The sequence below is a fragment of the Hemitrygon akajei genome, chromosome 11 (genome assembly GCF_048418815.1).
Source record: "Hemitrygon akajei chromosome 11, sHemAka1.3, whole genome shotgun sequence".
NCBI classification, from domain to species: domain Eukaryota; kingdom Metazoa; phylum Chordata; class Chondrichthyes; order Myliobatiformes; family Dasyatidae; genus Hemitrygon; species Hemitrygon akajei.
In genome coordinates, this window is record NC_133134.1 from 139,253,297 (window position 1) to 139,270,526 (window position 17,230).

The 17,230-nt window shown below is 35.9% G+C and overlaps 1 protein-coding gene across 1 annotated transcript in view; it reads right to left on the reverse strand.

Moving 5' to 3' along the window:
- Window positions 1–3,858: 3,858 nt before the first annotated feature.
- prpf6 (PRP6 pre-mRNA processing factor 6 homolog (S. cerevisiae)) overlaps window positions 3,859–17,230 on the reverse strand; it is a 91,593-nt gene continuing 78,221 nt past the window's right edge. Inside the window, exons 19-21 of the mRNA XM_073061784.1 lie at window positions 10,233–10,347; window positions 6,262–6,388; window positions 3,859–4,443 (exon numbers count right to left, since the gene is read on the reverse strand). Of these exons, the coding sequence (XP_072917885.1) occupies window positions 4,291–4,443; window positions 6,262–6,388; window positions 10,233–10,347 (395 nt within the window). The 3' untranslated portion in view covers window positions 3,859–4,290. The remainder of the gene's footprint in view (window positions 4,444–6,261; window positions 6,389–10,232; window positions 10,348–17,230) is intronic.

Genomic DNA, 17,230 nt, shown 5'->3' on the forward strand with positions numbered 1-17,230 from the left:
CCTTAATGTTTAGAATCAAAGGGGAGTTGATGAGAATGTGGGGAAGAATTAAATGGGATTAGTATAACTGGATGTGTTTGATGGTTGACATGAACTTAGTAGGCAAAGGGCCTGCCTCCAGATTCTATAACTGTGTATGACTTCTTAAAAATATTTTAATATATGATTGAAACTAATAGTGCAAATGTTATAAATCAGAAAACTGGAATGATCATCAGATAAACAAAAGAGCTAAAGGCACATGAAAACACCAAACCTCTGCAGAGCCCCTGCAATTTGTTGCTCTTCCCTCAAAGTCACTGGGTCTAAATCCTTGAACTTGCATCCAGCAGCATTGTGGGAGCATCTGCACCAGATGGACTTTATCAGTTCAAGGCTCATGAACATCTTCTCAAAGCAACTGGGGGACAGCCAGCAATGACTGATTTAAAAAAAATAATTATGTTAATAAAAAGTAAACTACAATGACCTACTTCCTCTCACCTTAGGGCTTGAATTAATAATTGAAATGGACTTCCTTAATTTTGAAATTGATTTGGAGCCATTTGATACCTTCGTGTGGTTATCTGAAACTTGGGTTGTTCTGCATCCTGAGGAAAAACTGGTTCCATAAAACAAAATGGTAATTAAAGATATAATGGCATTAACAGACCTGAAACATTAAGGAAGAGTGGGAATTTAATATTAGCTGCCAGGGGATAAGGAGAAGATATCATCTCAAAATTAGTCCATAAAAGGGTAGGGCAGTTGGAGTCAAAGGCACAATATACATGGATGGAATTGGGGGACAATGGGGGAAAAATTGAATCATAGAAGGAATGAAGGGATATATAATTACTGAGTATTTTCTATCTAAGAAAATGGTGCCTCCATAAGGATGGAAACTGAAGTTACTTTGACAGCTATATCTGTGTCTCTATTTTTATGCCAGTGTCCAAAGTAGAAAAGCCAACTGAATGGAGTGATGAATTCAGATACAGAAGGAAGTAGGGATAGAAATGACAGTAACACTTTTTTTAAAAAAGCGCGCAGGCAACCACAGATTAGTGAGACTGAAACTGGAAAGTGGAGGGTTTATTTTAGGACTAGCAAAAAAAAAAGAAACAAAATTGATTGATATTTGGAAGAGTATGGCCCAATGAATAAAATTTAGCATATATATTTAGAAATACAAAATTTAGAAATTTATTTAAGAATAAGGATTGTTTGAAAATGTATAAAAATGGAACGGACAAAACACTTGATAATATAATTTTAATCAGTAAAGATGAAATGATATGTTAAGGCAATATAACACAAAACATACAATTTTAAGGAGGGTGGTGGGAGTATATATACACAAATGACAAGAATTCCTTCAAGGATGTGGGCCTGCATGGATTGGCATTGTCTACTTTTGATGAACTGGTAAGAAGCTGTTTTGGATTCTTATAGGTCATGCTGGCTTTTTTAAAATGCTGAATAAGCATCTATTGTAGATCTATTGCAGCTTCACCAGGTTAACACCTGGTGTACAGTTGCCTTTGCTCCCAGCATGCCTTTCTGCACTCATTGCACCAGGATTATTTCCTTGGTTTAAACATTGTAAAGAATGTTACACTTGGCCAAAAATAGATTGCAGTTGCATATAGATTAGGAGTGATATCAACTTCAAGATATGATTCTGACACACTTGCTGGATTTGTCTGTGGGGTAGTTCAAATGTTTGAGAACTTCGTAGGATTAAATGGGAGAAATTTACTGTGTCCAAATTTGGAGATTATGCCAACATCAGATGGTCTAACTTTTTTTAACCTAGTAATTATATTAATTGTCATTTCAAAGGCAATTAAAATTAGTAATTCCTCAGCAGGTCTTAAGTCACACAGATCAAGATGACATAATGGTAGATTCCCATACTTAGCAAACATTAGTGAACCAGAGAAGAATTTACAACCAGCTGGTATTTTTATTATTACCAAAATGATTTTAATTGAAATCAGATTAACCACATGTAAATTTCTCAGCTGCTGTAACAAGATTTGAACTCAGATCTTGATTGTCAGCTCAAGCATTGTAACATTACTGATTTCTATTATTTCTGTCTAGGGCTTCAGATTTCATAAACTTCAATTAAGTTTCCTCTGCTCAAACAAACCAACTCCAGATTCTTTGAGCAGTTTAACCAATCTTTTCTCACTGTTAAATGTTACCACTACTAGCCACATCTATTTGGCATAATCTCTTGTGAACAGAACTGTATTAAGTACTGAAGCCGATTATGCATACAGTAATACAAACTCACTGCTCTCATTTTCAACATAAGTATCCTATATAAAACAAAAAAAATTACAGGAAATATTCAGGTCAGGCAACGTTGGTGGTGAGAGAAAGGGTTAACATTTTACATTTTTCTGATGAAAATACATCACCTGAAGGCTTTTTTTAAAATCACGTTACGAATTGAATGTTAAAACTACAGAAAAAAAAGTTGGAAAGATCAAAAGACGAACAAGAAAAAAAATCTGCATATGCTGGAAATCCAAGCAACATACAAAATGTTGGAGGAACTCAGCAAGCAAGGCAGCATCTATGGAAAAAAATGTAGTCGACCTCTTGACCCGAAATGTCGCCTGTACTTTTGTCCAAAAGATCAAAAGATAACCTTTTGCATTTACTTCACAGCTCCAGGATTTTCTCACCTCCATTTCCTCGAATTTACACTTGGACAGTTCAATTACTGCTATTCTTCAAGGCACCACTGTTTGTCATTTTGTCTGTTATCTAGCACTCATTTCCATTGTTGACATTACCTTTCATCTTTCCAATACAAAACACATTCAGTTCCTGGGTCTGATGATAGGTCATCCATTTAAATGTTGGTTTTGCTTTCAGTTTATTTCAAGTTTTTAGAATCTGTTTTACTTTTCACAGTGTCCATATGGTTTTGTAAAAATAATTTTGACCTGTTCAGCTATGAAGAAACTGAAGATGCTTTGTTCATTTTGGTATATGATTAGAAAGTTCCTATTTCCCCACCTCGCACAATCCTCCCAGATTATGTGTATTCCCTTGCCTTGTTTTCACTTCAACAAACACATTAGTTCACATTCCCTTTGCTCCAAACTTCAATGGCCATGTTGTGAACTGGTAGATTCAAGGGCCTGGCCCTAGGGGCTTAGATTTGGTGCATTTGTTGCAAACACACTAAGGAGAAAGTCCACAGTTTAGTGGCTACCTACCATCGTATGTTACTCGAAAACCTCAGACTCTTTGCTCATGGAATAAGAAAAACTGATGGGATATACATAAATAAACTCAGAAATAGAATATGGTTCACACCACAAATTATAAATTTACATTTGTAAATTAAGAATAGTACAAATACAAACAAAAGGTTTATTCAAAAAAACTAATTCCAGCACACTGTTGCACTCAAACATTTATTTTTAAAACTGATATTCTATAATCCAACAAGACAAATTAACTTTTTTTTACAACAAGATTTTGATAGATAAAAGTTGTTCGACAATGTATTTGTCCTGGCTTGATTTCAATATGTACCTTGAGTTCAGGAGAAACATCATTTGGTGCAGGTACTCTGGATATGAATAGCGTAGAGGAGCAGGTTCAATTGCTTGAAGATGTTGCATACTTACTCCATACATAGCTTGTGAAATTATTTGCTGATGACAGTTACCTAACCCTCCAGTAAGTCACAAATGGTGATTGAGATAAGTTGACTGAAATTGCCTTCATCAGCACAGCATAATTTTTTTTTTAAAAAGGCCAACTAAGTGTATTGCAAGTTGCATGGTTAAATGATCTCAAATAAAGCGTGGAGAGCTTCATTAAAAGCAGTTTAAGCACCAAGTGGTATCTTATTCACTTTAAGCTTTATTATAAAGAAACCATGCTTAGACAGATAAAAGGAATTTAAACAACTTGCTCAGACAAAACATTGAAATATTTCACACATTTTCTCTTGTATATTTTCTATATTTATAGAACCAATTTAAATGGCATTTAACTTCATATTTAAAAACTTTAACAGTTAACAGCTACTACACCAAGCATTATCAAACCATTATTTTCAAAGAAATTACCCACTATCAATAACATTGGAATATTTTTAAATGTATTTTACACAATTACACAAACTTTTTACCAAACAGAAAATGTCGTAGGAATTGGGATAAATATCATGTAATTAAATTACATAGGAGTAGGAAGACAGAGCACAGATCCAGACTTCTGTACTGAAGTACTGTTCCAATAAAAAAATAAACACAAGTATCTTGAAACAATCATTTAAAAAGTATTTTTTATTTGAGCAGCTACAAGTACAAGAATTTCTCCAATCTTTCTTTGCCAGTTCCTTATGTCTTTGGATACTTCACACCATAGCTCTCCGTGTCTCGGTTCTGCATTTTCACATCGTCTTTTCACTTCCTCATGTTGTTCCTGTAGAAGGAACAGATGAAAGTTCACCTGAGATTCAATTTCCCTGAAAAACCATCCAAACTGATGTAAAAAAATGTTTTGTCTAAAACATAGACAAAATGTATTTTTGAAGTTGAGCATTTTTATTTTCTATACATTACTCCTGCATTCTGAATTGCACAATTGTTGCCCAAAACTATCGATTTTACTGGTGTTACATACAGCACAGAAGACAGGGTTGTTGGCCTGATTGTTCATGTAGACCAAGTTGCCCGACTGAGTTAATTCCATTTGTCTGTATGTAGTTGGCCATATCTTTTTAAAACTTTCATTTCACATACCTATTTAACTATCTTTTCAATATCATAATTATACCCTCTAACACTTCAGCTACAGTACTGTGCAAAAGTCTTAGGCACACATATAATGAGTTAGGGTGCCTAAGACATTTGCAGAGTACTGTAGTAATTTTATGTATCGTAGTGTACTGCTGCTGCTAAAAAGCAGACTTCATGACTTACATGAGTAATGATAAACCTGATTCTGACATGGGTCTCCATTGTGGACTAGGAGTGGGAAGGGGACAGGGAGAAGTGAATCTCGGTTGGGGGAGGGAATGGGAAGCACCAGACATTCTGTAATGATTGCATGGATTCAAATAATCTTGCCTGGAGTCTCCTCCTGCGCCACCCCACCCGTCACTCCTTCTCTGCCACCTATCCCCCGACACGGTGCTCCACCCTCGCCATTTCAAACATCCTTTGCTCCCACCAGATTTGCAAACTCACCCTTTGCTCCACATTGACAAATACAATACTGTGTAAAAGTTTTAGGGGAGAAAAGGGCGAGGCTATTTGTTTTCTAAAACTTAAAATCACATTATATACCATCTTCAACTATTTCAAACAACTGCACTGCCATACCACTTTTGTTCACTTTTCTGTGATTTATTACACATCATAAATCTCCATTTATCCTAAACTAACCCACCACGAAAGATTAAAAAACAATCAGCTGGTTGAGTACTGGGGCTACTTCAAAATGTTTAAATGCCCCAAATCCTATTTGTTTATCCTCCCCACACTAGTAATAACACATTGCAGCATTTATTAAAAGCATATGCAAATATTTTATTCAATATTTTCAACTGAATAGCTGCTTATACATTCATATCTTTCATGTTTCAATACTTGAGCCTTGCAAATTTCATATCCTATTCATTTTCTACATTAGAGCCAGAAGACTCTTAAATGGACTATAAATTTAATTAGGTGCTCATTAGCTTCCTTCTCTCACTCATGCAGCCTACCAAAATTCAGATAATGAAATCCTTCAAAAATCCAAGTTACAATGCAAACAAGGATTTGAATTTTTCAGATTTAATGAGTTCAAAAAAAAAGCTACCTTGCCTGAAGGCTTACTTGGAAATTTTACTCTTCCCACCTGTAAATCTCCATGCTGACAATTATCAGCCAAGCAGAAAGCGCATTTTCAATCAATTTACTTCAAGAATGCCACACATGATTTTCAAAATGCAGATCTGAATTGCTGATGCATTTCATTTTTTCTTGGGATATGCTGCTCAATGGCTTTTTAGTGGTATTAGATTATGAAAAATATTTCTATAACTTTGAAGAAGCATATTATCACTAATTTCATTTTAGTTGCAGTATAGAAGCCAACTGCTGATATATCTATTGACTGAACAGTTTTGGATAATTCTTGATTTTACTGAACAAAAAACTGAAAAATACCCTACTGAGATAAACATAAAAAATTAAGAATTTTTATATTAAATACAGAACTCTTTCAGAGATGCAGTGATAAACCTTTAGTTACCTCAGTGCCATGCTGCAACTCAAACTTATAAAACAGAGCCCAAGCATCTCCAAGGTCAGGGTCAATTTTCACAGTTCTGTGGAACCATTCTCTAGCTTTGGTTATTTTACGTTCACTCCAAAATAATCTGGAAAAAAAGTAATTGGAAAACAAATAAAGTCAGTTTTCATGATCTCCTGTGCTCCAATCTTCTAAAAGACTGAGCAGATATATTAGTTGCTTGAACTAATGAAGGACAGGTACATAGAGCAAATGACAACAAAGACACTAGGACGAGTAATCAGATGAATAAATTCCACAGATAAGCTTGTAAATTAAAAACTATTTTCATGTTAATAAATATTTTGTGGAACTTTAGTCAAGACAACCTTCTGCTGTGCAGTTATTTAAAATTCAGTCAGAACATTCATAACCTTGGTGCCATTCACAAGAGATACATTTTGTAAACACACTGATATCTTCAACAATTTCAACTTCTATAGAACCACCAACATTGCTTTTGTCTGTACTAATCTGCTGTTTAAATTCTCAAGGACACTTTGTTAACTCTACACCCAACCATTTCAACACTCCTGACCTTCTGTAAAATTGTGTGGAGATCCTATTTTGCATGTTTTTAAAAAAAATTCCTGCACAAAATCTGCTGCTAAGGCATTTATGTACGTTCACTCCATGGAATGCATGGGTTTTCCTTGGGTGCTTCAGTTTCACAGTCCAAAGTAACAGGTAAGTTATTTGGTGACTGCAATTTGTCATGTGATTAGATCGGGGCTATTGGGGGCTGCTGAGATGGCACGGCTTGAAGGGCCAAAAGGACCTACTCCACACTGTATCACTAAATTTAAAAAAAATAAACGCTATGTGGTTGATGATGAGACTAACATTTAATGCCCATATCCTTAAACTCTTAAACTGAATGGCTTATTAGGACACTTGAATGGATAATTAAGAGTCAACCACACTACTGGGACTTTGGAGTCACAAACATGCTAGGCTAGACAAACACACTACTGCAAGGACACCACAATAATCTGCCAATTTTATTACAGTGAATGGCATTTTATTTCAAGTTAATTACTATCTGAATTTAAATTACCCAGATCCCATAGTGGGACTTTAACTCGTTTGAAGTCGTGTCTAGGCTACTCATTTACTAAAATAAAAGTAGTTCTGGAATTCATCGCTGCATCATCTCATGCTTACTAACCTACATTACACTAGTGAAGAAGCAACAAATGATTGTGCATCTTTGTTTCCAGAACCAACCACAGCCTCACCTGACAATCTGTTACAGACAACTGCAGTCACAAAACTCTCACTGATACATGCGCTTCTCCAATTCTGGTCTCATCATTTTTCTCAAAATTAATTGTTTCAAAACTGCCAAAATTCCTTCAACTGTCAAGGAACCAATCTTCCTTTCCTCTAAGATGCTCCTGGTAGGTTATTTAGGTCAATTACCTTAAAATCTCTTGTGGCTTACCAACACATTTTATTTGCTAATTTTATGAAATACCTTATGACATTTTGTTAAATATCCATTCAACCCACCTATACAACTAGTCAAGATACAACTGTGCCACCTGCAGATCACTCACTACTGTATCCACTGAACTGTAGCGGAGGCAAAATTTTTCAACCCAAATATTTATATTTTTAAAAGCTGCTGTTATTGCACCAGAAGACAGCATCAGCACATCTTGCAGAAGAGCAGTACATCTGTGATAGAATCTCTAAAAAAAATCCATGTTCCAACTGCATATGCCCAGAAGCCAAAAGATTCTCCAGAGTTCTTAAGAATACTGATGCAAATCTCACTTTCATTAGCATGATCAATTCTAAGCCATTGTTATTAATGCTGAGAACAGAAATAAATAGTAGATACTTAAAATTCATTGCATTGAAGAAATCACACGGAATACTTGCATCTATTTTGTTAGTCTTTTAAGGCAATAGAGATTTACACAAAACTACATGTTTGGAGTTCATTGATTTTGATCTCAAAAAAGTAATCCAATAATTGAAATTTCACTGCTCAGCTACGTTTTCACATTCAATTAATAGTTAATTGTAGATATTTGTTAAGAACACACAGTTGCAAGAAAAAGTTTGTGAACCCTTTGTAATTACCTGCTTTTCTGCATTAATTACTCAAAATGTGGTCTGATCTTCATCCAAGTCTCAACAATAGATAAACAATCTATCTAAACTGATAACACACAATTGTACTTCTCATCAATACTGTGTAAACCATTTAAACAATCATTCTAGGTTCAAAAACAGTATGTGAAACTCTGGGGTAATGCCTTCTACAAAAGCTATTTGGAGTCAGGTATTCAAATCAATGAGATGAGATTGGAGGTGTGGGTTGTAGAGGTGCCCTGCCTTATAAAATAGACACACAAAGTAAGGTTACTGATGGAGCCTTCTCTTCTCAAGATGTTTATGTGCACCATGTCTTAATCAGAATAACTTTCAGAGGACCTGAGACAAAGAATTGTAGAGCTGCATGAAGCTGGAAAGGCTACAAAAACATTCCTAAAGACTTGTGAATTCATCAGCCCACAGTACGAGAAATTGTCTACAAATGGAGGAAATTTAGTACTGTTGCTACTCTCCCTGGAGTGAGTGTCCTGCAAAGATCACACCAATAGCACAATGTGTAATGCTGAAGGAAGTGAAAAAGAACCCAAGGGTAACAGCAAAAGACCTCCAGAAATCTCCAGAAATTGCTGAAGTCTCTGTTTATGCATCTCCTACAAGAAAAACACTGAAGAAGAATGGTGTTTACGGAAGAAACCACTGCTCTCCAAAAATAACATTGCTGCAAGTCCCAAGTTTGCAAAAGACCACCTGGATAATCCACAACATTTATGGGATAATGTTCTGTGGACAGGGGAGATAAAAGTTGAACTTCTTGGCAGAAGTGCACACTGCTAAGTGTTGAGGAAAAAGGGCACAACACACCAACACCAAAACTTTATCCCAACTGCGAAGCATGGTGGAAGGTGCATCATGGTTTGGGGCTGCTTTCTGCTTCAGGGCCTGGACAGCTTGTAATCACTGAGGACATAATGAATTTAAAATTGTATCAAGGCATTTTACAGGAGAATGTCAGGGTAGCAGTCTGTCACCTGAAGTTGGATGATGCAACAAAACAATAATCCAAAACAAGAATAGAACAGAACAGTTTAAAGGAAGAAAAATAGTGTTTTAGAATGACCAAGTTAGAGACCAGACCTTAACCCAATTGAGGTGCTGTGGCATGACCTGAAGAGGGCTGTTCATGCAAGGTGTGCCTGAAATACTGATGAATTGGAACAGCTTTGTATGGAATAATGGTTTAGAACTCCCCCTCGCTGTTGTGCAAGTCTGATCAACAGCTACAGGAATTATTTGAAGGAGGCTACAGCTGCTTAAGGAGGTTCCACCAGTTATTAAATACAAGAGTTCATATCACCTTTCCAGCCTGGATTGTGAATGATTAAAGAATGCATTCACTTTTTTTGTGAGTCATTAGTTTAGGCAGATTGTGTCTATTATTGAGATTTGGATGAAGATCAGACCTCATTTTATGAATAATTAATGCAGAAGACGAGGTAATTGCAAAGGGTTCACAAACTTTTTCTTGCAACTGTATATAGACTAGATATAATTTCCCAGTTTTTAAAAATATATATAGTTCTGTGGTAAGTTTACATCACTGTTTAACAATTATTCCAACTTTATCTAGTGCAGATATAGAACTAGCATCCAACCAGATAGGAACTCAATCTTTTTTAGTTTGCTATTTTAGGAACATTACTTTGTCAGGTCAATTCAGATTTCACATATGCACTGTATTTCCATAAATACATCATTATAGTCAGATTTTCATTTGCCACAATGCTAATTCTGACAATGCGATGATCTCATACACCATTGCTACATTATTAACACTCCATGCAAAAAGGACAAGCAAGTCAACGTACTTTGCCACTGCCAGGAGGACATGAGGATCATGCTCACATTTTTTGAGAGCATCGACGCTTTTGGTCTTCCTTTGTGGTCTTGCTTCCAGGAAAACTGCTTCAGCCCAGAGTATACCTACAATTATAACATTTGGGCACTTAATGCAACAATTTACTTTATTATTAATTGAAATATATAGATAGTTCCGTATCTTACAATATTGCTCACTAATAGTTTTAGAATATGATTTCTAACCAGAGGTGGCTTATAATGTATGAACTATCAGCTTTTTATAGAACTGTCCACTAACTACCTCACCAAAATAACACTCAGATAACAAGTTAGGTATGGTTCCAAATCCAATTTTTTGTCTCTAGCTGCATGATTATAATTGGACTTTTTTCCTCCTTTTCATTCTGTAGTTAATTATAGTTCTTTCTGAAAATATTGGTGCTGGAAAATTTCATTACTTAAGTTTTATTCAATTGCCTTGGATATAAAGTTCAAAGTCAAAGACATCTCTCTATAGTTCAGTGCATTAAAAAATCTTATTCCAAATTTACTTTAATTACATATAATTAAAAATTATAAATGTCTTTTCACCCCCTATTTTGTACAACATTTGAGCAAAATGTCTACACTTTGACAGCCATGTTATACCAAATGTTTTGTTCTGCTCTTTCAGTTAAGATGGTGAAAGCTACCATTTTAAGCAAGAATCTCAGATTGAGAATTATCAGCAATTTGAACACTCCAACCAACCTGGATGTTAAAGTTTCCCCTCAAAGGAGTGCTCAGCTCCTATTCAGAACCTGTCAACAAGGGCTTGACATTCACAGAACTCAAAGCCGAAATGACAGTTCCAAACTTTTAATCAAGTAGATTAAATAACAGATAACTGTTTAAGGGAATCACGCTGCAATCTTCAAAATCAAAATGAACCTTTCACTAGTGTAACTCAAAAGTTTAGGTTAAGCTTTTGCAGGAATCCTTATGCAGAAAATCTCAGTGGAAATTCAACACCATTGTTTGAGCTGTTTATGTAAATACAAGTGGAAAATGGCATTCATTACAACATGCAGAAATTTCAGAAAGTTAACCAACTTGATAAGTATATCGTTGGTTCCAAACTGAAAAAGAGAAAAATATTGAGTTGCTTAAGTATTTGAGATAATTGTTTATCTTTTTGTTAATTATCTTATCTTTTATCTTAATTATCTTTTTGATAATTGTTTGAGTAAGCTGTAGTGTAGTCAGATCACTGCTCGAGCAAAAAAAATCCATAGTACCACCGTTTTTTTTTAAAAAAATGACATGATTGGTATAATGCCAATAATCATGAGGCCAGTCTTTCCCCTCGACAGCATTCTGATGTACCACCTCCCAAAGGCCACACCAATCAGCATGATCACGAAGGTGTGTGTGACTTGAGAAGATTACAAATCTTTGTCCTACTACTACTTGTATTTTTTGCTAAAAGACATTTAAGTCTGACAGTTGAAGTTGCATTTAGAAACCATGCTTCTTTTATGTAGAAGGTCTATCTTGGATCCTGCCAATACTGTATTCTCACATGGGCAAAGATTTGTATACTTCATTAAGACAGTTTGGCCTTAAAATGACATAGGAATTACACAATTATAAAACTGCAAAACTGTTGCAGTTTAATGAAGTAGATTTCGACTACAGGAATAGCTTACAACTCAATAAATGTCAGAGCCCCCAGCAAGGACTGAATGACCAGCGCAGACAGTGGGCACAAATCTTACATAGAAGAAGTGTAATAATGTGACAGACTAATTAGTTTACTACTTTTATATTCTTCACAGTTTACATTATTGGTTAATTATACTCCATTAAATATCACTATTATTTCTTAAACAAAGTAAACAGCAGTAAGCTGTAGTGTAGTCAGATCACTGCTCAAGCAAAAAAAAATCAATAGGACCACTGTTTTTTTAAATAAAAATTACATGATTGGTATAATGCCAATAATCATGAGGCCAGTCTTTTAAAATCCAGTAGAAACTGGTTCAAGTTGTGCAATAAGGACTTGAGCAGCAGGCTAATGTAATGTCTTGGGCACAAATATCAAGGTTCAGATTCTGCTCTATCATTCCTTTGTTGATATTCTGTTCTCGTACGTCCCTGATACTTTGTATTAAGTAGTACACCTTTTAATGCTTGCTAATTAGCTTCAGAGGAAAGTTTTTTAAGTTTTATGCTCATCTGACACCGAGGACAAATTTTATCCATCAGTGACAGACTGGCAATTCTTTACAGTACTGTTACTGCTGCACTCAATATCTACTTTTAAACACTGGTAAATAGAATAGCAACCTCTGTACCCAATTGTCAAAACAAATTATTGCCTATTACTACACAGACCATTCACTCTGTTGAAATTCTTTGGTGCAACTATCTGGCTGACCTCAGAGCTCTGCACCTTCATGCAGCCTCTACTGTCCCATCCAAAAAAATGATTTAATTAATATTAGATATAAAAATTGATCGCAACCCTCAATTTTCTACAAAACTGCAGGCATCTCAATTTTTTGAGATTCAGATCCTACATTTTCACTATTACAACATATCTAAACATTGCTATTGTGCTTTCTAATAACCTTGCCCTTCCAATTTCAACTTCTTGTAATCCTACAAGGAATCTTAAAAAGACAGAACAACCAAACGGAGAGAATGAGATTACACTATAAGTATGTTAGCTGTGAACTCAACTGACAGACTAAGTGAACAGTCCAAAATGTAAATTAAATCTCAACATTAATTCATGTTACACTGCAATTAAACTTCTACACAAACATCAATTTTAAATCAAATCGGTGCTCAGGTAATAGTCAAACAAAAGGAGTGTGTCAACTGATATTTGCTGCTTCCCAAGCATCAAGTTAAATACATTCTTGCCCAGCCATTAGAAACTGCAAAATGGGTCAATTACTATGGGAGTTTTTGAATGTGAGATCCTGATTGATCACTGTAAATATGTTGCTTCACTCATATTAAGTTACACGCAGTAAAAGCAAACCAACTTTTAAATGGAAATGAAAGAAAACCATTTCAACCAAGTGTAACCAGTTATTCCACATAATGACAAGGCAAAATGGACAAACTGACCAAGCCAGCAGGAAAGCTCACAGGAATATTTATTTTAACTAAGTTTTGAACCTTTATGCTGTTATGAATAAAAGTTTTTCAAAAAACAAAATGTTTCAATGTACCTTGATGTGAAAAATCTCATATGCTTTTTGTGATTTATAGAGTTTCTTCTTCTGAGGATTTTCAGTGAATCCAACCGAAGTTGGGGAGTCTAGGACAAGAGAGCACGACTTCAGGATTGAAGGATACCCATTTAGAACAGAGATGTGAAGAAGTTACTTTAGTCAGGTGATGGTAAATCTGTGGAATTAGTTGCCACAAACAGCTGTAGAGGCCAAGTCATTGGGTACATTTAAGGCAGAGATAGATAGGTTCTTGATTAGCCAGGGCATCAAAGGATATGGGAGAAGGCAGGGGAGTGGGGATGACTGGAAGAATTGAAGCAGCCCATGATTAAATGACAGAGCAGACTCGATGGGCCAAATGGCCTACTTCTGCTACTATATCCTAAGTTCTGACCTTGTACCAAGCTAAAACAATTAGCTTTTTTCCTAGCATTTGTATAAACAGAAATAAATTTTTTTGCCATGACTTATTAGATCAAATTGGAGTAGAGGTGAAAAATTCCATATAAATTGGCACATTTTCTAAATCCAAGCTTCCTTAGTAATTCATAAAGTTAGCCCAACTCTTAAGGTACCTAGTGCAAAAATAATGGTCAAAAAATGGAATCATCACATGTGGAAACCATGATCTTTAAATGTGCATTTTCCTTTGAATTTGTTACATTTTAAAACCGCAATGTGTGTTGCATTTAATTTCGAAATTTCATTTTGTCGCCCTAATGAGAAATCCATAAATCTAATGAAAATGTTCCAAACATACTGTACACAAAGCAATCATATGTAGCACCTTCAATATTTCAGAACAATCAAAATACTTTGGTAGCAAAAATGAGAACAGGCAATATTAACTAAAAATGACAATTCTAAAACTGGTGCAATAACAGATATCTAGAGATATAAATGCATTGTTTGCTGAAAATGACCAGGAAAGTTGAAAAAATGTTTAGAAAAGCATGAAAACCAACATGAAACCACCAAAGCCAATAATTCTGCTACAATTGGGAGTTTTGTTTTTGGCACCACGTTGTAGCAAATTGAATGCTTTTGAGAAGATGAAGAAAGAAAGAGCTCAAAGATTCCAGAAATGACAAACTTCAGCTATGTGGATAGAATATAGAAGTGAGGAAGCTGTGAGTGACAGACAGAACGAAAGTAGTACGAAATTGTTCCAATTAGTAGAAGTCAATAACAAGGGGATAGGGAATGAAGGTGAAGTGATTGACAAAAGAACCATAACTAATGAGGAAACATTCGCCTGTTTACATCAGTACTGAGGTCTGGAGGGTTGAGAGCTTCAAGTTCCTAGGAGTGAACATCACCAATAGCCTGTCCTGATCCAACCACATAGATTCCTTAGCCAAGGAAGTGTACCAGTGCATCTACCTCCTCAGCAGGCACTGTTGGCCTCTACCTCCAACAGTGTTAAGAGTTATGGGCTCAGCTCAACACATCACACCACACAAACCCTCCTTTTCTTAATGGACACTGTCTAAACTACTCACTGCTTCAGTAAAGCACCAATGTAATCAAAAATACCACCCACCCTGGAGATGCTCTTTTCTAACTCTCCCGTCAGGTAAAAAGATGAGGAAAAGAGCCTGAAAAACGCTACAATTAGGCTCAAGGACAGCTTCAATCCCACTGTTACAATGGAGCAGTCCCCTTGTATGATAAAATGGATTATTCAAGTCGTCACTTTTTATTGTCATTTTGACCATAACTGCTGATACAGTACACAGTAAAAACCAGACAATGTTTTTCAGGACCATGGTGCTGCTACATGAACAATACAAAAACGACACTGAACTATGTAAACCAACACAAAAACTACACTAAACTACAGACCTATATAGGACTGCATAAAGTACACAGAACAGTGCAGGCATTACAATAAATAATAAACAAGACAATATGCACAGCAGAGGGCAGTAGGTTGGTAGTCCGATGGCTTGGGGGAAAATCTGTTACATAAATAAACAGTTGAATGGTGGCATCCGGGATTCCATCCGTTTCTGTACTCCCGCCGAGTATTTCGTTGCCACAGATGTAGTCCAATCTACTGTCCATTGGAGAGCAGAATGGACAGGAGAGCCAGCCGGCTAGGGCTTACATTTTTCCTGGCACAAACTCCTGCCCACTTGCTTTGTTTCCGCTTCCTCGCACTCCTCTTACGACGTCCCCAACTCCGGCCACCGGCATCAGGCGACTCCGAGGACTGCAGGCCCGATTCCCTCAGCAAGCCGAGGTCGCGCAATCTAACCAGCAGATTTTCATGATAGTTTGTTTTTGGGTGACCTCTGTATTGTAGCAGTATCTGGCGATGGTAGATAGTTGCTCTGTTATCCATTGTCCTAAACCCTAATTGTGCCTTAAAATTAAATTGAAAGACTAAATTAAAGTAGCACCAGATCTGAAAGGCCGCTGCTGCCGTGTGCTGCACCGCCTACTCTCTCACCTAATTCAGCTCATAATTACTTTACAATGAACGTACCTTATTGCCCGTCTTTCTCTAACTTTTATTCTGCATGGTTATTGCTTTTCTCTTATACTGATGTGATGATTTGCAGCGATGGCATGCAAAACATCTTTTCATTGTACCTTAGCACAGGTAATAAGGACCTGTAATGCAATGCCAACCAATGTTGTGACAGGAGATACATTGTAACATTTATAAGAAGGTGGATAAACATCAAAGGTATGAATTTGCAAGAAAAAAGGGAGAAGGTTAACTGGATTGCTGTTACATAGAGCAAGTAAGGAGAAAATTAAAAGGTAATGTTGGTATCTATGGACGGAACATATTGCAGCAAATTGAGAACTAAAGTCACTATAGTTGCTGTAGGTAACTGCTGATCTGTTCCACTCCAATTCAGGAAATCCAGAAGTAAAATGCTTCAGATACCACAAATTTGAATTACAAGCTGAAAATGTTGGAAATACAAAGTCAGCAAATTAATGAGGAAAAAAAAAGTGAAGAATTTTAGGTTTATAACTTTCCATGAGCACTTTATAGCCCTATTTGAAAGTTAAATCAAAGCAATCCTACTACAGAGGGATTGCATTCCTAAAAAAAAGTATCATGATTTTCCATTATGCAAGCCCTAACAAAAAGTGACAATCTGCTGCTTTTTTCTCCTTGTGTGCATTTTGCTAATTTCCCACGCTCTCACATAAATTTCATAAAAGTTACAGATTTAAAAAAAAAAAAATCACCTTATATGTACACTCAGTTTTTAAAATTCTTGGTCTGTCTATGGTTGTTTTTCAAAAAAAATTAATAGTATTTTTTTAATGTACTTGGCTACTTCGCAAGCTGGATGGCATTACAGTACACTCAACGAGAATTTTCTTGAACTGATGTTTGGAAAAGGGAAGCTCACACCACAGAGATCACTAGATCAGACAGCTGTAAATTCCAGCGATAACCCTAAATCTGGACCAAAATATTCATTTGAATAGATTATGAACATTGGATTTCTTTTCCTCAGAAAAACAGAAAAACCCTAACATAGAATACTGTTTTGCCAGGAGTCAAGTGAGTGTTGCTGCAAAAGTAGTTCTGCTGTCAGGGCTACAGCAGAGGTTCAATTACTGCAACCTCTCACTTCAATTACCAGTTTCAAATTTCAACTGTTCAAGAGGGAAACAACAGAGGAAAATAGGATCTGCAATTGATAGAATTTGCAAAAATAAAACAGGATTTTTCCAATCATGGCAAACCTTGTAATTTATATATGTAACATTCTGGCTCCAGAGCAATACATCATAAGGACAAAATA